Genomic DNA, 23582 nt, shown 5'->3' with positions numbered 1-23582 from the left:
TCCTACTGATAAAACAATTTTATTGCCTGTCCCATACGAAAATTGGCCTTTACATAGCAGGTCACCCTGAATAAAGAATATTATCGTATCATTTTCGGTAACTGGTTTTCGATATATGTAGCTGTATACCTCGCCTTTTCAAAAGCAAAATGAATAATAATGTCTGAAACGCAAAGTTTTCGACACTTGTGTCCTTCCAGTGCTCACTTATGGAGCGGAAACGTTAACTTTAACGAAAGCATCCGAAGATAAATTGAGAGTGACACAAATAGCCATGGAACGGAGTATGCTTGGAATAACACTCAGAGACAGAATGACGAATCAATGGATTTGACAACAAACCAGGGTCGTTGATGTCATGGAAAGAATAGCATCTCTGAAATGGAGCTGGGCGGGACATATTGCAAGACGGATAGAGGAACGTTGGACCAAAAAGATCATGAACTGGCGACCATATAAAAGACGAGCTGTAGGTAGACCACCAGAGAGATGGACAAACGGAATTAAGAGGTACAAACTGGCAGCAAATGGCAATGGATCGTACGAAATGGAAAGAAGTTGGAGAGGCCTACATCCAGCAGTGGATAGAAACAGGCTGAAAAGAAGAAGAAGAAGAAGATACCTCGCCTTCGGTTCGGATCTACAAACTCTACTTGCCTAAACTATTGTTACAGAAGATAGTTGCTCCAAGAAAAACTTACTTGTGAGTTTGTTTTTATCACAAAAGGCTCATGTAATGAATTATTTTCGCAGCATCCGATGTAATCTACTATCCAATTCATTCCACTATTAGCCAAGAAATTGGTTTCTTCCAAATAGTGGATGTACAAAATGTGACATCTTTTAATACATCGAATCTTCAACATTTTAACATAAAATACCTGAGAACATGTCCTCCCTCGTGCAATATTTATCGACATTCTTAAAACAATTTCCCATAAGAAATCTACCAACTCATACATTAATCCAAACAAAGTTTCAAGTAAAATATTATTTGCAGAAAGAATTTTGTCACAAGTCCCTTGGACACGCATAGCACAAATTTGATTCGTCAATTAGAACCAATACTTTCAGTTTGACCTATAACACTAGGCCTTGCGCTCAACAGTAAACGCATTTGAACAAATGTTTTTCGTATCGGATGCTATATTACTGTGAGATAATTTTAAAACCGTGGCCTCAGAAGGGAATGATTATGTACATAGACTCTCATGTATACATGTCGTGGCCGTTTTATCAGGATTTTTATCAAACAAAAAGGCAAAAAGAATTTATTGTCTAAAAGAAGCCTGATTACCTTCAGAAGTTGACAATGTCTAGTATAGTCACAATATCAAAATAGAACACTTGTTGCAAACAGTATGTTACGTCACTAGAACTAAAACGGAGATCGTAACTAAATGGGTTTCAAGTACATGTGGGCGTGAAATACTTTAACCGACTTAACTGAACTTTTAGACCGTGGGAAACTTTTCGGTTTCGTTACTAGAGCCTTAAACTTTGATAGGTGGACTGAAAAGCGAAATTTTCTAAAAATAGGCTGTGCTGAAAAGGGGGCTGTGCTGAAAAGGGAAATTTCTTTCCAAATTCTAGAGTCGGAATATTTGATGTATAACTGCAATAACATTTCCGCATCACAGTTTTATCCAATGCAAAATCAAACTTATGAACGAACATGGATTCATATTATCTTGTTTTCCAAAGCACCTAGCCTAGCATAGATAACAGACAGAAATTTATAGCGAGCCACGACAGTGTAACATGTCACTTCTCATTGTACAACTGTTAGAATGTCAAATTTTAATTATTTTTTTTTAATACAGAAAAACTGGAAAATACTTTATTAGAAAGCTATGCATGACGTGCATGACGTCAGGTAATAACTACTGTATCTGCTAGGTGCTTCGCATTTCCACGCTTAGAATAGATTCGAGGCGTTATTCATCTTTTCGCCATGATGTTGTATCGTTTATGTCAAAACCACCCAAACTGAGAACAATACAATATAGTCCAAATTGCTGAGATCGACAACCAGCGTCGAATATGTCAACGGAATTAAAACCTACAACGCTACTGTTACTATATGGTGTTAGTTATTGATCTTAGCTATTTGCTGTGCGCATCTGTTCTCAGTAAATATGAATATAGCCTGCATTGCCGACACACCACTTGCTATGAGCAATAGTGGCAGCGACAGTAGTTGTATTGATTTGGTACAAAGTGGTTCCGCCACTACATTATTTATCGAAAACCGTGAACCGACCTCGTCAAACTTTATAAATGCTTTTGCCAAAACCGAATAAATGGGAAAATCACATTATTAGTATACCTACCGCTCACCACAGACTAACAAATTGGAACTGAATTGAAACATTGATTTAAAACTTAAAATGCGCTGAGTATTATTTTACAAATAGGTCCTTTAACGTCGAACATAACGACGAATCACACGTATCGGTCGAATCATCCTCTTCTGCTTTACCAAACCAAAAGCTAGATTTGGAGGAAGACGACTTTTTTACACGAGACTCCTTAGGCACTGCTCCTTTGCTTGATGAACCTTTTCGCAAAAATCCTTCGATTGCATTTCCAATCACATGAGGGTCAACAAAGGATGACTTATTGTCCCATCGCAATTTACTTTTCGGTTTTTTTGTCTCTTTACGACTATCCTCTTTGTCCTTGAATCGATCTAAGACTTCTTTCGAAAATGAAACAGTCGCGCTGTTGGGTTTCATTGACTTTTTTCGGGCCATTGGTTGATGTCGCTTTTCAAACCAACCTGATAGTGCGGCCGTATTTTTGTCGCTAGATGCATTCGATATCAATTGTTTGGCATTATGGAGGATAGACACGTCGAAACTGTTTGATCGATTGGATCGAGACATACCAATTGAATCTGGTGCTAATGTGTTAGATGATTGTTTCGGTGTGATTGGAGTTTCGTCTACCTTATTTATTTCTGTAGCGGAAGAAGTTAATGAAGACATAAGCGTCATAAGATCGTTTTTAGTCACGACAATTCCAGATTTTTTCAGAAAACTAGACGATGCACTCGATACTGATGGCGAAATACATGGGTTCTCTGAGGCCCTTCGATTGGCTGGTATTGGAGTAAGCGACGATGCAACGAAGTCTGAATATCGACGATTAGAATATCTTTTTGGTGAACTTGAGCCCGCCCCTTCAACAGTCTGAACCTCACAAACCTTTTCACTGGAAGTATTCCACAATTTCATTCTTGCCTTTCGCGCCTGCACAATATCATCCATTATATCCAATTGCAAATTGTGAATGCTGCCAATGGGATCAGTTGCTGGTGGACCTCCAGACGTTTGACTTTCTCTGCGGGACGACAACGTGCCTCTAAGCACCAAAATATTTCGTTACAGACGTACATGGTTGAGCATTGTGAGAGAAAAAAAAATTACCTGCTTCCAGCTGGAAATGCAGCCACAGATTCACGGCGACCTCGCCCGAATACTGTTTGAGGTACCTTTGATATTGTAACCACTGAATGACGACGCCCAGATGGTTGAGGCGCTTGTGATAATGTGGCTAAAAATGCAGCTTCTCGCGGTGTGGGTCCAGATCCCTCTCCTCCTCGCTCCGACAAACGTCTGACCTGGCTGGCTGTTATACCTTCTGTAACTTGTTGGGAAGGTAGCGAGTGTTTCCGTGTTTCGCGAGGATCGCGCCATGGTGACAGTAAGTAAGGATTTACTGGCGAATCTATATCGAGACTGTCACGTGGTGTTGATTTTCGGGTCGGTACTTCTTCTTCTTCGAAATAGTTGGCGGATTCTTCCACAACGATTGTGGGTTCTTGATTGCCCTGATTGAAGGTGGGTGTAAATGAGGAGCGACGAAGACGAAAGTGATCTGTAATGAAATTTGTAGAGAAATATTAAGATTGAGACAAATGTTTGGGCATTGTTGGGAGTTATTTCAAACAATATGTGCACTGCCAATATAGACATGAACTAAGATGCTTGTTTTTTACTTAAAACTTGTGTTACCCTCTTTCCTTTATTTTGAATTCAAGTATTGGAATGTTTCAAATTGGCATTTTTCGGCATTAAATCCAAAATCCAAAATGTTCGCCAGCTTAACTCGGGACTTAGCCGAATATTATTTTATATTCTTTTCAAAAGAAAATCCAGCCGTATTTTGTTTTGCTCGCAGCAGACTTTCTTATTTACATTTTGCAAACACGTTAAAAATCATTTTGCTGTAACATTTTTGTGTGTTAGACGGGATGTGAGGCGCTTAAGTCAAAACGGAAACCTATAATCTACTATTACACGCTTGAGAAAACACCCGGACAAACTAGTTTCTACTCCCTAACCGTGATAAATTGAATTATTCATGGGTCGGCGGAGAAAGTACTTTCTTAGTTAAATGTGATTTGAATCATAATTATGAAAATGAATTAGCTTTCAAATTTAGTGGTAAATGTTGTCATAGACGAAGCTTTTTAATCAGCTAAAATTTCTCTGTGGAAACGAAAATGTTCATTAGACCTCAAAGTCGGTAAAAAACGTCTTTCGTATTTCATCTGCAGTTAGAGATAAACAACATAGTACTCGATGATGATTATTATTATAATATAGATATTCAGTCGTGGCTGTTATATATATGGCTGTTTTTGACAAAACTTCTTCCTAATATATTGAGAAAAAGAGAAGAAAATTTATGTGAAAATGAGGGAAAAAACTTGATTTTAATTTGCTGGGAATATAAAATATTCGTTTACGTGCCGAACTTATCTAATTTAAATTGACTACCACTTGGAAATACTTCTCATTGTCGCATTTGTTTCATAATTAACTTTAAACTCGATTGAAATTCTAGATGAATCATTTCAATCGGTGCTAACATCATATTTGCGCATAAAGTACGTATTCCTTGAAACAATTACCATTGATGTAACAGGAACATCACGTGCGCCTTGATAACAGCAAATTTATGTTTAAAAAGCTTGCGAAATCGTTTCAGATTTATGGTATAGTGGATATATAAAACCCGTCGTCGTCGTCTTTTTTTAATATTCTAACAACGTAGTGAGTATTTCTTGTTCACAATGTTTTCATTAACAAAGTTTTTTCCGCGTTGGAGCAATAACGTGAAATTTTTAGACCCATACAAGGAGGGCGTGTTACCACACCACGAACATGTTTGTTCTGTCAACCTATATTTAAAAAAAAAGGAATGACCACATAGTAGCACATAGGTCGTGACGTAGGTCCTTTTAGAAAAATCATTTTTTTTTTATGTAAATAGTCTTTATGCCAACCATTTCCTTAAGTAATGATTACCGCTTCTCAATTATAAATATGGTTATAAATTCCAAAAGCAGAAAACCTTACTGTTAACAATATTCGAGGAGTAGGATTTGTGAGAGTAGCGAGCTGTACTCACTACCTTTAATCTTCGGGCGTTATAAGTCGGGGTAGGGTAATCTCGCACACCACACAAATTCATGGTGTGCGATATTCACATCTAAGTGGTGAATCTCGCACAGTCATGACTTTCGTTACATGTCGTAAAAGGACGCATACTATGATCGCGTGTGCGAGATTCCCCGACACCTATAAGTCGTAGAGAGTTTATTGCTTTAGAGTCATTTATCTGTCACTAAGATTGCTACGAAACGGGAAATTGCATCTGTGAAGAAATTACAAATTCATTAAAATCATTACAATTTCAATAGTTTTCGTTTAAATTCAATAAACGGAATAAAATATGAAGGATAAACAATTAAATTAGTATACTTCGTAACGATCGCCACCAATGAGTAATAGTTGTTTTTATATGCCTAGAACGGCAATCTCGATGCTATGCTCTCTAGGGCAAATTTGTTTATCTCGATACAATCTGTTTCCAGCAGATAAAATAGCGTATGCACCTCTGACTAAATTTTTATTTTGACGATTTGGATTATGTATTATGCCTTTCGCTCGGTGGTGCATAATGTACTAATACATCTCTCAAATTTTAAATCCACTTTACGGAGCAGCAAGTGAGTTTCGAATATAAAGTCCACTTTACGGTAGAGCAAGTGATCTTTCACATGGTCGATATATAAAACTCTATTTATGCTACTAAAACTGCAAAACGGTATCTTGGTTCTTGACAAGGTTCTCGACGTCGTCTCGAATCGTTTACTCCATCTCAAACCGAGATACCGTTTTACAGTTTTAGAGGCATAAATATATATTACATAACTTTAACTATGGATAAAGATTTGAAAATCTCCAGTTTTCGTTCGTGAGGTTTGTTGATCAAAAGTGAAACTGATATCAGCACTAAACAAAAACATAGCTAACGCCGACCCGTACGAAACACCTATTCGTATCAAAAATGTCGTCAAAAGAATTTAAATGGTTTGAAATTCGCTGGTATCATCGTGTCAAATCTATGAACACATACATTATGACAATGGATTCTAAAACTCTTAACAATCTTATCTTTATTACAAACAGTACAGTTGGTATTGTCATAAATGCAATTAAATCTGTCACTGCCTTTGTTTCAAGGGTTTGATACACCAAATCTTTTACTTTTTTAGATTTGATGTACTTTTTGCTATTGTAAGTAATCATTGCCCGGAGCTATGCTCTTATTTTTGTCATCTTTATCGATAACAGATGACTTTCCGTTTCTACGAACTTTCCAAACAGTATTGACTTTTACCCCTATTGATTACCAGCGAAATAGTATTTGTGACTAAAGTAGATTTCCCTTATCAATTTTGAACGCAAAATATGACCTTCTGCATTGAAAAATACACAAAAAAAATGAAATTGGTACTATTATTATGTATAGAATTTACTATTTCTACAATTTACCACCTCCGAGAACAAGAAGATATTCCAAATTCTACAGGTAAATAACAATGTTGTGACGTATATTTTTAAGGAAACCTGAAGAATTGCGTGAAAAATGAATTAATAAACCATATTTACGTCGCAAATTTTCCAATTGCAATCAACAACACGTTTCGATTGATTCTTCGTTTCAACTATAAAGCTTGAGTAGTAAGGAGTTTTCAGTTAAATCTCGGTTGACAAAAGATTTCTTGAATAGAATGTCATTATTCATTTAAGGAAGTAATTCCATTTTGTGGTTTGTTTTAAAAGCTATTCCATTGTTTCTGTATAGCGTGTGGCAATGCAAAATAATGAAAGACACGGAGAAATCTATTTTATAATTAGTGTATATCACGAAAAGTTTTGCTTCGGTTTCGTGGAAATGGTTTACGAAAGCTTTGGTCCATAGTCGATTCGCGACAGAGGAAAATGAGAAATAAAAAACATTTCGGCATCGTTCTGATTTGTTACTTAAGCACTACTCAATCGCTACTGAAGAAAACATTTCGAGTTCATATTAGTTCAAGATTGAATAAAACAAATAAAATAAAATGAACTTTAAGGTACTACCTTCTCTTCCTGCTACAGTTTGTGACTCACATAGCTCTGATGAAAGTCACGTCCGCAGAAGGGGCTTCGAAATAGATCTCACACGTATATTGGGATTTTCCGATGCAATAATCACTGATTATTTTCCAGTTCAAGAACTGCGGTAAAATCAGCTGTGCAGACTACAAAAAATTGAAGATAATGGTGACTTCGCCTCATCTGGGACTTGCGTCACATCATCTGAACGGCCGTGGATGATTGCCATTTCCAAAGGCAGGGCAAGTATTATTTAATTATATTGACTTATACATTTTGGTTCTTTTCCAGAAACTTGATATAATAACATCAAAGTTTTCGAGAAAAAAGCGAAACAAATTGAAAAGTGCGAACATTGAAAAATTTCGTTGTCAAGAATGTTTTCTTTATTGGTATCCTTAATCATGTATATTCGTTCGGAGCGAGTCACTCTTAAAATGTTTTTTTTATGTCAAATAAGAAAAAAGTTGAGCGTTGATGTTTAGTAGGATAATCGTATGTCGATTTAAAATAGATTGGTGTAGCTAATTCACTCAGAAAACGATGAGAATGTGTTTTCATAAGAAATGCTTCAGACACATATATTTCCGTGTTAGAACAAAGGTTAACAAATGCGGTGACTTTTCCACTCATTCGATTCCTTTTTCAAGTAACAATTGTTGACCGCACGCAGAGTTCGTAACAGTCATCGGCGGATATAGACTAGAGACGAAAACTTTCCCTATAACTAAATTGCCAATTACGTTTCCTTAGCAATTGAATGTTTAAAGAAAAAAGAAATATATACAACCAACACAACGCAGAAGTAACCATTTCAGCGATAAGCAGCGAATCTCGTCGAGAATGAAAGAAAGATAAAATATATCGTCGAATGGTTTCAGGTTATCCAATCAATACAACTTGATCGATACTAAGATTGATTGCTACAAACATATTTCTGTGGGCTTGGTAAATAATTGATTACATATCGGTACTACATTTAGATAATTTTGATGGTGGCAAAACTTGTGGGAAAACTAGTTTTGAGAGAAATGTTTATTTGTGTTGTTGGGGTTGATGAAGTTGATGGAGGCCAGTTAAAGAGACCCTTTTTGCTTTTAAATATGCGGCATTTAAGTGTAGCAGCTAACTATTTGGAGCAACCTAGAACCAACATAGACAAATGTTTATATGCTTAGCCGTCCTGTTCATTCGAAATTCATTTAGTTCACTAAAAAAATCTTCCAATTGCTTGTGATGATGTTTTTTTTGTCATTTGTAAGAGCCTGATTTACTGTGGGTGTTCACTACTCTGTAAAATACTGAAAAATCGAACAACGAATAACAATAGAATCTCGTACCCAAACACACAAATATTCAGACGGTATATCCTTCTTGTTTCTTTATAAAGGCTCTCTTAAGACCTATTTGCACACTTGGCGGTGAAATGAAACTCCAAGATAAAAAAATGACACACTTTATGTAAGTGCTTTCAATTTTCAAGCTAAAATTTTCCTCTTACGATGAAGTGAGTACTTCTTTCTGGTAGTTTAATTTTAAAACTTTACAAAAAGCACTTTCTAATTTCACCATACGTGCCTCGCGTAAGATCATGTTTTAACGGTACTACTATTTATTCCAGCAAAAAGGTGATGGCATGAAAATAATATGAAATATATTTTCGAAAGGCGGTATATAAAAGCTTCTCTGCTTTTTTTGTTCTATAAAACTATACTACAAAAGCAGATGTTATGTCATCGTTGGTTTACATCTTTCTTTTGAACTACAATACTGCTTTTGAGGTGACATAATTGACGAGGTATTTTCTTGTGTTTCTACTATATCCATTTTAGGTGATAAAAAGTCTTAGCTGAATTTGGCATGCATTTCTTCAAAAAATAGATTCTCCGCAATGTAAAGGATAATACGATTTTTTGTTATATTGAGTGTATTTCTGTAACTTTTCAGTGATCCCGTATGTATTACATACACATATATAGAAGAGCGCCATGTGACATTAGCGAATGATAAGAAAAATTAAGTTTCATTCATTTCTCCGTTCCGAGAAGGCTTTGGCTTACGATGTTTATTCGTTTTAAACTATCAAAAACACTTCTATTGACATAGTCCATAGAGGTAGACTACCTAGAGGAATTATGATTGTTCATTTTAATTTGTCAGTTTTGTCTATTGAGAGGGCCCTTGACATAGTCAGACTATTTAAAACGCTAATGAAATACACCTTTGGTCCAGTCTAACTATTCGTTAAGGCATATAGAGAAATAAGCCGAATATAACGCAAATCGTCTACTTTAATCCATAGGAATCTATTTACGCCTAGGGAACTGAATAATCTAAACGATCACAACACTGCTCATAGAAAATATTCACAGCAGGCACTGTGTTTCTTCTGTCAAGTATAAATGCCCTGTTTTCGTTATATAAGTTAAAACATACAATACAAACAATCCTCATCACTAATACCTCCAAATTTGACACTTGTCAATTCAATGTACATGCTAGGACCAGTTCTATGAAACGATACTAAAACCAATGTTTCATCAAGCATAACGAAAATTCAGATTAAATTACCATTGTACTATTCTAGGGTACGACACCGGTTTCGAGCCAGGCTTATTTGGTTTCTCATGTCAATAAAACGTAAACGTAATTTGTTCTAGATGGCCCGTAGCTGGTGGGGGTCTCGTAACCGGTTTCGTCCTATATGTTACTTGAGATTTGTTAATAGAAAATCTGTGGTAAATTATACACTTACAATGAGTGATTTAGACGATCGAGTTATAAAGTATTATTATTCGCGGCCAAGTATAGCAGCGTTGTAATGTTTGTTTATCTTTACTTGATATTATAAAAGTGTTATTGCCGTAGACCTGAGATAACGCTCTCAGATATAAGATATGTGTATAAATGCAGGATCAACAACTAATGAATGTTACATGATATTATTTTCGCAAAAGAGACCTCAAAACGACGGCTGCTGGTAACCTAAACAACACTTTGAATAAATGATCCCTACGGTAAAAAGACAACATAAAATTTATATCAGAAAACATATTTTTCCACAACAGAAAGAATACCACATTTACGACCGGTTGCGCGTGGACAGAAGAAAGAACATTGGTCGTTAGAATAAAAAAAAATGGAAAAAGAAAAATTACGGAAACAATGCTAAGTGTACATATGCGTTTGTTTGTATATCCATATTAAATGTGCAAAAGATGTAGCGCGGCCACAATCCTACAATTTCTTAGCCTGCAAGAACCTGAGTATAATGATAATGACCATACTAATGTCTTTATAGTTGCTGAATGTTATATTCGGATATTTTCTCCTTTTTTTCATAATTTTGTTAGATGTTAAAGACGTGAAAATTCAATTATTCTTTCATTCAACGTTTTACTCCGAAATTTTTCTTACTCTTTGGGTATGTGCGGGGGTTAATGGGTCTTGTATAAAATCGTTTATACGTAAAATAAATGGTTATATAACATTTATGGATATATTTTATTGAGTTGAATGTTGGGCAGAGTTTCTTAATTAAATTCAGAAAGTTATTAGGTTGAAATATATTTTATGGCTGATGGCTGTGATCTCCAATCTATTTCTGTGTATCTGGTAGCTATGTATAGTCGTTTTATTGGTACTGTAGCTCACCCTCGTCATCGTCGACAATCAGGAATAAAACAACTATTGTATTGAGGCTGGTTGTGTCGTAATAAATCTTTCCGTCTACCGTCTACCGTGAGATTTCTAAATATTTCATTTTAATTCCAAGTTGTAGGAGGATAAAAAGTTGTTTTCCATATATAATAGCACTCAGGCTGTTGACGTCTCAAATTGAAGATAGGAGGCTAGGGCATTTTTAAGCTGATTTCGAAATTAATGTAACGAACCAACGTTAGATCAATCGAAAAGCCTACCCTTTAGTGTTAACAAATAAATTTTATCAACAACTATATCGTGTTGCATCTATGGTTGTAAGGATATTTGAGCTTAGTAGTTATAAGAAATTGATTGATTGAAACGAAGAACCCTTTTCTTGAAGATTAATATTCATTTCATTGAAATGTTTTTTTTTGTTAAAGAAAATACGCACATCTAGAAAAACTACGCCAGCAACATTTTTCCTTTTTAACACACGTTACTCCCACATTATGTATTCATGTTTCTTTGAAATTTACTTAATATGCCGCGCGTATATTCGCACGAAAATCTAGTACTTCAATATCTATAATGCATTAACGAATACTATTTCTGGGCAGAATGGATTGAGTTAATATTCTCTCACTGAGCTGTAGATAATTTTCAGATTTGGTTTCTTTTCCTTAGGCGATGTAGCTCAATTCAAATGTGTTGTTTGTTTACTGTCAAATATTTCGATACTGCTATCGATTCACATTTTCAATGGCTATGGGTACTCGTTTAATACTCGTAAAAATATGTAAGTTCTGAAGGAACTGTCATAAACTGTAAAGCAAAGCACAATTTTTCACCATGCCTATGCGAAAAAAAAAAACTTTTAAATTGTCTCAGCGTACTTCTGCTATCACCAGAGAAGTGATAAGCGGCACTCTCCAAGAAAATAGGGAGTAAAAAGAATTTGACATTTTTATATATATAAATTCATACTCAAACCTACATAATTTTGTCGTTTGTTTATATTTTTCATAGTTTAAATGACATTTGCATGACATTTAAAAAGCATCCTCTTTTTGTATCTATTTTTTTAAATTATATTAATTAACTCGGTGGGTATTTTGTTAATAATTAGAAAAATTGCATCGCTGATACCGTTATAAGTTAAGAGTCAATTCGCCAAAACTTCGAACAGCTTATATGGAATCGGGATTCAAGCCGACGGCGATCCGATTGAGGTATGGCTCAAATGAATCGTCGTTCAATTCTGAGAATATCGTGGAACAACTTTTTTTTCCGAAAATTTAGTGTTGGGCTGTCACGGCCCTTCGAAAACTTTTCTCCGAAGTAATCGCGAAAATCGTTTTTATCAATTACTCCAACGAAATGTGAATAATGTCAAATTGTGCACGTTTATGAAGGACAATGAGCTGAATATTATTGACCAACAAACGGCGATGTTCGGCCCACCCAGCCGCTGCAACAAGTGAAAAACCTCGAAAGTTAGTAGCACGAAGCTCTAACCCGGAGTTTTTTTAGCTCACTTCAAGCTCTATCCATTAACACCCCACTCGACCATACCCACAGTACCAGATAGAAATTGAGTTGATTTTTCACAATGTATATCAAATTTTGGAAAATCATCGAACTTAAAGTTTCCCAAATAACGTTTTTTCGAGCAAATTGTATTATTTATTTATTTAGAATTTTTTTTTGTAGATGACAGACTGACGAAACGAACCAAAATTCTAAAATTTTACTTCATCAATTATTTATTTGAAAATAATAAATCTACCTCAAAATTGTGTTTGAAAGTATCTTCCTATAATATCTATTCTGTCTAACCAAAATACGTGAATTATAGAAATTAGAATTTCTCGATAATTTGCATCCAGGCACTATATCCACTTATATTGAGAACTGCAACTTTTTTTTACATATATGTGAGTTGGTGAAACAGGAACTAATCCAGCCAAAAATAAAAATTTCGGGAAAAAAGTTGTTCCACGATATTCTCAGAATTGAACGACGACTCATTTGAGCCATAGCTCGATTGGATCGCCGTCGGCTTAAATTCAGACTGTTTACATTTAGATAATCAAAATAACTTAAAACTTGCAAATAAAAATATCTACATTTCGTTTGTGGGGGTGTATAGATTTAGTCGTATACCGAATGACATTTTGGAAATATCTCAGAATTATTAGACGAGGCTTTGGAGCAAAGTTATTTTTAAACGATGCAAAATTACATTTATAACATAAAATTGTTCTACCACATGCCTCGAAGACGTTCACTGATTTAATATCTTAGTTTGAAAAAAGTGTTTACAGTAAATTTTTCAATTTTACAATTTATAATGAAGACGCATGACACAAGAAGTCTTTTTATTGAGACAATTTTTATAAATTAAGAAGAAAAGAGAGAGAGAGAGAGAGAGAATAGCAAAATGACTATACTTTTAGTATATGAAAAAATATGTGATACAGTCGAAGAAAAATAAGAAACTGGCAATACAATCCAATCAATGCTATTTATCCCACATGCATTACCAATGTTACGATATTTACGTATGTATATGTATTATAACTTGTAAATCGCTTGTGGATTAAATAACATCGTTTGGATTGTATTCGTTGCCACCTGGCCAAAAAATGAAGATTCTGTCCACTAAAATTCCAGAGCACAGAGTGTTCACATTCTGTTTACAAAAGAAATTCAGGTGTACAGAGTGTTCACATTCTGTACACGGAAAAAGTCAGGTGTACAGAGTGTTCACATTCTGTGTACACAACTCAAAATGTGCACATGTGAATAAATGATACACAGTTCGAGTACAGATGTGAACTATTTTGAGCACGAACTGTGAATTTTTCACAGTTTGTTAATATTTTGTGAACAGAAGTCGATTCTAATTTATCGTTTTACCCGAAGGGTGAAAAAACCGAAATCTATTTTTCTTCGGCTGTAAGAAGAAAAATATATAATTTTGAAATAGCGTAAAACTTTTTGGTGAAAAAAGCATTTTTAACAAAAAATAATTAAATATAGCATCGCCTAATTATATGTAAAATCGAAAGAATAATTTCTGATGTAAAAGTATACGGTCAGCACATTCTAGCTGAGCGAGGTGTCGCTTACTTTCTTTCTGGTACCACCAGGTATCGGTTATCGATTTTAGCGCACTGGTCTATTGAAATTCATGGATAAAGAAAATTATCACGAGCGCAGCGATAGATTTTTTTTTTCATTTTATACGAAAAATAGTTTATTTCCAAGCGCTCTCAATTGTTTTATTTCAGCGCTATGAGCTTTGCCCATTTAACCCATAGGCTATTCTCACAAACGCCACTCCTAAAATCGGATTCTCTACTGCACTAAAGATTTTAATTTTACAATGTTCCTTCAACAGCAAATAATATACATATGCTAATGCTATGTACATATTATTGCACGAGAGACTCAAATATTTACTAAAGTATGCGGTGCGGTGCATGTTATTTAATATTTCGCCGAAGGTGATAAAAGATATGTATGTTGCAATTTGTTAACTGAATGTCTCATTTAAACAAAATGTCTGCTGGTTTATTTTACACCTTTGCCCTAGCATTTTGGCAGGCCTTTATTCGAGCAAATTAATTTCACAAATTTTCTCAAATCTCCGCGAAATTGGTTATCATTAATTTCAAATTTGTGTAAATTGAAGAAGACTAGCGAAATTATTTGTGAAATATATGGGCCATTTCCCAGCAGTAGGAGGAAAATATTGAGTTGTGGTACTGTCGTACATTCTGATTGTAAATAGTCAGTTTTATTAAAAGTAGATATGAAAGACACACATCAATAATATCTACACGCACGGAATTTTGAAAACCGACACATTTTCTGTCTGTTATGGAGTTTTTGATTTCTTCATACAAAAATAGATGCAAAATTCACAAAAACATCAGTAAACCACAAAACAGAAAATGTGTCGAGTTTCAAAATTCCGTGCGTGTATTAACAAAATTTAACTAACTATATATATGGTGCAGAATGGGCCGACCGACGGCATAAGTGCATGAAGGACTGAACAACTAGTCACCAATTTCAAAATTAAATATTGGTGGACCAGCTATCGGCAATAAACGAGGTGAACCCATTGTCTGTGGTGTGAAATGGACCATTGGAGCATAATTTCGAGGTGTTTCAACTAACTTTCCGTAAGTATTTAATGCCCTTTAAAAGTGGTTTTGTACACGAGATCGTGTCTCACCCGTGCTCAAAGCAAATTTTTATTTCAAATCCAATCGATACTAGTGTATCTCAATGTTCGAAAAAAAAACTTAATCGAATGTGTCGTCGAGGAACACAGCGTTTAATTAAGGGTAAAAGTTCAATTTGAGGTTTCTCATTCTCCTGTGCTTTTTACGGAGCATAGGAAATATTTCCGATCATTTGCATTCAAAACGTCTGCTCAAAAAGTACAAAATGGATTTTGACTTAAGACGTACTTCTGAAGTCGATTTTTTAGCTGGCATTATGGCTGCATTATATATACTGCATAATGTAGAACATTATGTCATAATGTAAGAAAAATCGACTTCGGAATTTAGTGCTAAGTTCAAATATAAAATATTAAAAATATCAAAGATATTTCTGAGACTTTCAGTGTAAGTAGCATTAGCGAATAGAAAATATTTCAATTAAATTAAAGTTATATTGTCGATGGGAAGAAACGGGAAAGACGTCTGCGTATAGAACCTCATGCTTTTAAAACATCCTCTCTGAGAACGAGTTGATATATAGTTGAAACTAGGAAAAACCTCAGAAATATGTGTAGTGTATGTGCAAATACGCAGAAAGGAATGCATTGCATTCATATGATTTTTTTTAACTAACTAAAAATTTAGGTGGCAAAGGATTTTCTTTAAAAAGAAAAATTGTCAGCGATGCCAGATGATTTTCCACAACTTTCAAGAGTTTCCTGGAAATTTCTATGACTCTTTTTAAGGCGCTTGCTTTGGGGAATTTAAGAATTTTCTTCCATAGATTGTCCATTTTCTGAAAGGATTTTTTCCAGCAGCAACGGATGCTCCACATTTATCCGCCCCTCGGTGGTCAGTTTACATTGTCAAAGTTTCAAACAACTTATATCCACAACATACTTGCATACAATTTGGTTCCAAATAGTCACATTATTCGTTACAGCAAATTGCCGAAGGCAAATTTTGCAGAAAAAGTTGTCTGCTATATAATTTGCACTAAAAAAAAGCTTACAAACCCTATTTGGCTCTCTAAATCGTATATTAAAAGGAGGCTAGAATGACACAAACAAAAAATATATATATATAGGATGTGTATGTGTGTGTTTGTGTGTAAGTATCCACATAATATAGATGTAGCTTCCATAAAAAACTAATCTTCCATTTCTTTTTCCACTAAATGAAATTCCTTAGCTTACGTGTATTTTATGCTTACAAAGGCATTAGTTTAAATCCTTTCAATAAAAAAATGTGTATTATATATTAATGTTACAATATTCCAAAAGGGGTATAACCATATTGAACTAAAGAGGAAAGTATTATGTATATTTTCTGTGTCATATAATTTTTTTTTGTCAATATAGTGATTTATTTGGATGTAAAAGTCCTATGCAGCGAATTTGTACCAAAAAAAAAAATGAAGACGAGCAGGAATGGGAAATCAATTTGAGCCGGGTTTCATAGAAGATAATTTGGCCAACACATTCGGTCGTTTTCTTATTAATTTCTAGAAGCTAGATCTTTCCTCGAAATTTACTCTTCCGCACTAAAAGAGCTCCTTGAGTATCACCTTTTCGAAATAGAAAATGTGTCAATTTTAGCAATTCTTGCAATTAGATTTCATTTCGGATTTTCAAAGAAATACAAATGTGTCGAGTAGCTTCAGCTGTTTTACTAGCGAATCTGATTATATGCCTGTATATAGGTTTAACAGTAGCACGTGTGTGTCGTATTAAGAGGAGTGGATATTTCGTTGAAAAGCCTTCATTAGGGCGTTTTTTGAGTACCGGATTTTCGCTGACATCTTTTTACAAAAATATTTTTGGAAAATGTTATACGACAATAACCACCCGCAAATGTGTTCAATAAATAGTTATTTATGCCACCGAGTGATAAATGTTTGTATACATTGTTTTCATATGTGCCTAAAAATGTATTTATCACAGAGTTCCATACAACATTTTTCTATAAAAAAAACCAACGAAAGTTTAAATTTTCTTCACTGAGTTGATAAAAATAGATTTGTTTACGGGAAAGCTCGGGAGTTTATGCAAAATCAAACTGTTGATTTTTCTCAAACTCATCAAACTGCCACAAACAAATTAAGTTTATATTGAAAGCTAACACATTTGTGTAGGTTATTGCCACCTTACATTTTTCAAAAAGGATTTTTGTAAAATCAGTGAAAATATAATATGAGACGCCCAATTGTATTTCATGTCTCTGAAGCACACACAACGAATGTGATTGTATGCAAAGGACCAGCTGAAGCTTGACACAAATTTCGTTGACATTAACTTTACTTTCAGAGTTAAGAGCGCTCACCCATTGGCAAATTTTTAGCTTATTTTAACCAATTTTTCCTTTAAAAGTAACACATTTTTGCATGCTTTAATGGTTTTACTTTTTCAAAAAAAGATTTTAGTTAAGATAAATAATCAAAAAACGAATATTTCTGCGCACAAATGTAGGCTAAAAATTTGCCAAGGGGTGAGCGCTCTTAAACTCGTTTACTTCATCAGCCTTAGTAGACGTTGTCAGGAGATCAAATAGCCGTCTGCAAACGGTTAAGAAAATTGAAATATTTTAAATGAAAACGACCACTATTATCTTATGAAACTTGACACAGTCTAAGAATGTCGAAATGTTAGTGTTCCAGAAAGTAACTCAGAATCTCATTTTATATTAGTGTGCTTTGGTAAAATATAGACTACATTTAGGCGTTGAAATAAGATATCGTATCTCTTTGTACAAATATCCTTTTTGCAGAAATATAAAGCAAAAGTAGATGTTAATTTTGACTTAAATGCAAAACGTGTTTCAGTGACTTGAACTCCTCTTAGAAATCAAGCAATTTATACAAAGTTATTATATACTCCTGAGTCTAGTTCAAATCACAGAAAGCTGTTTTGTATTTGTATTAGGTCCAGACTAACATGGTTTAGACCGAGATTGTAATTTTAGTTAAAAAGTTTAAAAAAAAATGTTTTCGAAAAGGCTTCGATGGGGTATAACTTCATCAATTATATTACGGCATATGAACCGGCCCGAGCAACATAAACTTGTAAACTCTGTTGAAAACTTTACAAATAATGTTGGAATGAAGAAGGTTTCCAAAATTAAAGAGCCCCAAGATTTATTGCTCACATAACTTCTTTCTAAATAAATTGTATTTTCTGTAGTCATTTCAATTATTTCCGACACTCAAACTATTCACCACATTCGTTCACTTGCACTTTGTGCAACGTAGAACTTTCTAAACGAATTGTAACAAAAATTAGTTTATGAAAACAAAGATTTGATTTAGCATTTCACACACATGCATTGGATTGTTGGGTTTAACGAGAGAATTTAACAGAATTGCGATGTTATGTGGAAACGCTAGTTTCATTTGGTATATATAAAAGCAACACTCCGCCGAATCGTTGTATGTAGCTCTATGATAGATAGCTATTTGCTCAGCAAGGTAAATGTTATGTGGAATGTTTCTTTTCGAGGACGTCTTTTGTAGCCAGAGCGTAAGAGAGCTACAAGTAACTTTCAGTACTATTCCAGAGGTAAACGAATCACAAGCTCTTAACAACTAACAAACGAGGTTTCATATGAGGTGAGAAAATTGGATAAGTTGACACTTGCGTCGTGAAATAGTTATTTACATAAAAGTCTTTTTTATGCCCTGGGCATAAATTTAATATTTTTTTTTGTGATCTAGGTCCTCAGCCAGAAAAGTTGGGCTACAGCTCGCGACATTTCCTAAAACCTACCGTTCACAACATATACGTAAATAACTATTACTTATCAAGAACAAAGACCGAAAGTACTTTTACGTGATACGTATGCTTGCCGAGGTGCATTTATATTCTTTAGCGGGGCAAAAGTAGCAATTTTCGCGCCAAGGTGTGTCTGCTTACTGGAATAAGCTTTACTTATAAATGCAGTTGTTTAAAAGCATTGCGAAAAAAACGAAGCAGATTCAACCATCACCTTTGACAGTAAAGTTTTCTGCTGTTTCTCTTTCTTTGTAAAGTATCAATTTTCGTCGTTCTTAACGTTAGGTACTTACCCATACCGGCCAGGAACTTTGACAGTTTATCCAAAGTTTCTTCCAGCTTCCCGTTGTAGCCCCTGAAAGAATTAAAAAAAAATGAAAACTACGTTCGGTAATTTATTGATTATTTGTTCTTCACTCTATTTATTCTTGTCTGACCTTCGCATTGAACTAGTCAAATTAAACAAGGCATCAGAACAGTCGGAGCGTTTGCTGCGACTTAGCCCCGTACGACCCGTAATCCTATTTCGTCCGTAACCATAATACATCCGTAACCGTAATACGCCCGGAACCCTAATACGTCTACAACCCTCTAATGCGTCTGTTACCAAAATGCAAGTCAAGTTGGGCATGGTCAAATTTACTGAAAGTGTGCATTTTTAAAATTGCGCATAGCGCAATTACGAAAACCCGTACGAAGTACCTCTCAAATAAAACCAACAATTTACGATATTATTTTAGAAACCCAAAATTTTTGCCAACTTTCTATTGGGTATTCAATTATCTCTCAAATGAAACAAAAACTAGCAAAATCGGATGAGATTTACTCGATTTATGTGCAAAAAACACTTAGGACCGAGTAGCGGCCTTAGTCCAAGGGCCCAAATTTGAAACTTTTTTCGTCACGTTCTTTTCGGTATTCAATTACCTTCCATAAAAAACTAAATCTAGCAAAATCGGATGTGATTTACTCGATTTATGTGCAAAAAACACTTAGGGCCGAGTAGCGGCCTTATTCCAAGGGCCCAAATTTGAAACTTTTTTTGCCATCATTCTATTCGGCATTCAATTATCTCTCAAATGAAACAAAATCTAGCAAAATCGGATGAGATTTACTCGATTTATGTGCAAAAAACACTTAGGGCCGAGTAGCGGCCTTAGTCCAAGGGCCCAAATTTGAAACTTTTTTCGCCACGTTCTTTTCGGTATTCAATTACCTTCCATAAAAAACTAAATCTAGCAAAATCGGGTGAGATTTACTCGATTTATGTGCAAAAAAGACTTAGGGCCGAGTAGCGGCCTTAGTCCAAGGACTCAAATTTGAAACTTTTTTTGCAATCATTCTATTCGGCATTCAATTATCTCTCCAATGAAACAAAATCTAGCAAAATCGGATGAGATTTACTCGATTTATGTGCAAAGAACACTTAAGGCCGAGTAGCGGCCTTAGTCCAAGGGCCCAAATTTGAAACTTTTTTCGTCACGTTCTTTTCGGTATTCAATTACCTTCCATAAAAAACTAAATCTAGCAAAATCGGATGAGATTTACTCGATTTATGTGCAAAAAACACTTAGGGCCGAGTAGCGACCTGAGTCCAAGGGCCCAAATTTGAAACTTTTTTTGCCATCATTCTATTCGGCATTCAATTATCTCTCAAATGAAACAAAATCTAGCAAAATCGGATGAGATTTACTCGATTTATGTGCAAAAAACACTTAGGGCCGAGTAGCGGCCTTAGTCCAAGGGCCCAAATTTGAAACTTTTTTCGCCACGTTCTTTTCGGTATTCAATTACCTTCCATAAAAAACTAAATCTAGCAAAATCGGATGAGATTTACTCGATTTATGTGCAAAAAACACTTAGGGCCGAGTAGCGGCCTTAGTCCAAGGACTCAAATTTGAAACTTTTTTTGCCATCATTCTATTCGGCATTCAATTATCTCTCCAATGAAACAAAATCTAGCAAAATCGGATGAGATTTACTCGATTTATGTGCAAAGAACACTTAAGGCCGAGTAGCGGCCTTAGTCCAAGGGCCCAAATTTGAAACTTTTTTCGACACGTTCTTTTCGGTATTCAATTACCTTCCATAAAAAACTAAATCTGGCAAAATCGGATGAGATTTACTCGATTTATGTGGAAAAAACACTTAGGGCCGAGTAACGACCTTTGAGCCCTCCCAACAAGCTCGCGTTGCATCCTACACAAAAACAATGTTCAGCAACTTTGTTCTACTCGTCAATACCTTTCATTTAATATATCACAAGCAGCTATTGCGTGCGTATTTCGGTAGATATCGTCGAAAGACTGAAAAACACCTATAGGGCCCTAGCTCTGGAAGGGCCGAACCTACCATGCCCATTTTCGAACTTGACCTTACTTTTGTCGATACCAATCGAGGAAAAAAAGAATTTTGAAAAAAGGTTGTGATTTGCTCAAGCTAGAGGGGTCACGGACGGACGGACGGACCAGAGCTAGGGCCCTATAGGTGTTTTTCAGTCTTTCGACGATATCTACCGAAATACGCACGCAATGGCTGCTTGTGATATATCAAATGAAAGGTATTGACGAGTAGAACAAAGTTGCTGAACATTGTTTTTGGGTAAGATGCAACGTTGGCTTGTTGGGAGGGCTCAAAGGTCGGTACTCGGCCCTAAGTGTTTTTTTGCACATAAATCGAGTAAATCTCATCCGATTTTGCTAGTTTTAGTTTTTTTTTTGAAGGTAATTGAATACCGAAAAGAACGTGGCGAAAAAAGTTTCGAATTTGGGCCCTTGGACTAAGACCGCTACTCGGCCCTAAGTGTTTTTTGCACATAAATCGAGTAAATCTCATCCGATTTTGCTAGTTTTTGTTTGATTTGAGAGATAATTGAATGCCGAATAGAATGATGGCAAAAAAAGTTTCAAATTTGGTCCCTTCGACTAAGGCCGCTACTCGGCCCTAAGTGTTTTTTGCACATAAATCGAGTAAATCTCATCCGATTTTGCTAGTTTTAGTTTTTTTTTGAAGGTAATTGAATACCGAAAAGAACGTGGCGAAAAAAGTTTCAAATTTGGGCCCTTGGACTAAGGCCGCTACTCGGCCCTAAGTGTTTTTTGCACATAAATCGAGTAAATCTCATCCGATTTTGATAATTTTTGTTTTATTTGAGATGTAATTAGGTTCCAAACAAATATTTTTTTTATTTTTCTTCGGTGCAGATCATTATTATAAGATACTTTGCATCGTATTATATGCCAAAAAAATGTTTTTTTTTTTTTATAGAACACTTTGAACACGCAAAAAATCATGAAAATTCGAATGGGAATACACTCCGGAGTGTATTTCGTTTCGTCAATTCGTTTTTTTCGTTATTTTTTGGGTTTTCAAAATGGTCTATAAAAAAAAGTAAACATTTTTTTGGCATATAATACGAAGCAAAGTATCTTATAATAATGTTCTGCATCGAAGAAAAATAATTTTTTTTTTTGTTTGGAACCTAATTGAATACCCAATGGAAAGTTGGCAAAAAATTTTGGGTTTCTAAAATAATGTCGTAAATTGTTGGTTTTATTTGAGAGGTACTTCGTACGGGCTTTCGTAATTGCGCTCTGCGCAATTTTAAAAATGAACACTTTCAGTAAATTTGACCATGCCCAACTTGACTTGCATTTTGGTAACAGACGCATTAGAGGGTTGTAGACGTATTAGGGTTCCGGGCGTATTACGGCTACGGACGTATTATGGTTACGGACGAAATAGGATTACGGGTCGTACGGGGCTAAGTCGCAGCAAACGCTCCGACTGTTCTGATGCCTTGTTTTTATTGCGGATTCGTCATCTATGAACATAACCAAATGCTTAGCCCTTACTGTCTGCTTCCAATTCGACGTGTTACAAACGGCATATTAATCTTATAAGCCCCCAGTACTTCGTACGGGGCTAAAAATTGTCAGATGAAAGCTTCAATTAGCAATAAAATTTCCTAAATAACCATCGACAGACACACAAAACCCATTTTGATACAAAGGTTAAAATTGGAACATGAAACCTGCAGTGTCGTTTCTGTCCAATTTCTTATCAAAAATCTTGGTGTTTCCCTTTTCGCATAAAAAAAAGAAAGAAAATTTCAAATTCCTTTCCAGTAACCTGAGACTAATGAACTCTTATAGTAACGTTACAATTTCAATCGAACGTTGGGAAAACGCGTCGCCCATTGCTATATTATAGCCAGTGTTGTTTTCTAAGTACACCCGGGGAGCTGTGTCACATTTCCTTTTTAAAGATGATTAATTAGTGCGAAATTTTTGTGTTGCTCGCAATCGCAGAATATATATACAGAACAGCTATAATGCAGACCCCTTTTTTACTGAAGTTGAAAAGACTAATGGTGACCACTATTGTGACATTGTAAATTGCTGTCGGCATAAAATCAATTACATGACACACGATATTAATAAACAACGGCATTAGTGATGTTGAACAAATAGTAG

General features: G+C 35.1%; 1 protein-coding gene across 1 annotated transcript; it reads right to left on the bottom strand.

Moving 5' to 3' along the window:
• Positions 1 to 2054: 2054 nt before the first annotated feature.
• On the bottom strand, positions 2055 to 19464 carry LOC119082322. The gene is made up of 3 exons (XM_037191825.1): positions 19401 to 19464; positions 3432 to 3882; positions 2055 to 3366 (listed from the first exon to the last, which is right to left on the bottom strand). Exons 1-3 carry the CDS (start codon positions 19402 to 19404, stop codon positions 2403 to 2405), a joined length of 1419 nt encoding a protein of 472 aa, XP_037047720.1. The 5' UTR covers positions 19405 to 19464; the 3' UTR covers positions 2055 to 2402.
• Positions 19465 to 23582: the final 4118 nt, after the last annotated feature.

This window comes from Bradysia coprophila, chromosome X, assembly GCF_014529535.1.
Source record: "Bradysia coprophila strain Holo2 chromosome X, BU_Bcop_v1, whole genome shotgun sequence".
In the NCBI taxonomy this organism is placed as follows: Eukaryota; Metazoa; Arthropoda; class Insecta; order Diptera; family Sciaridae; genus Bradysia; species Bradysia coprophila.
The sequence above is the reverse complement of the archived record's forward strand: the minus strand, read 5'-3'. Positions and strand labels throughout refer to the sequence as shown.

Excerpts from the sequence above, each read along its gene's own strand:
- LOC119082322 (XM_037191825.1), bottom strand. Across the intron at positions 3,367-3,431 it reads GCATTTCCAGCTGGAAGCAG|AGGCACGTTGTCGTCCCGCA; the intron begins GTAATTTTTTTT and ends TTTGGTGCTTAG.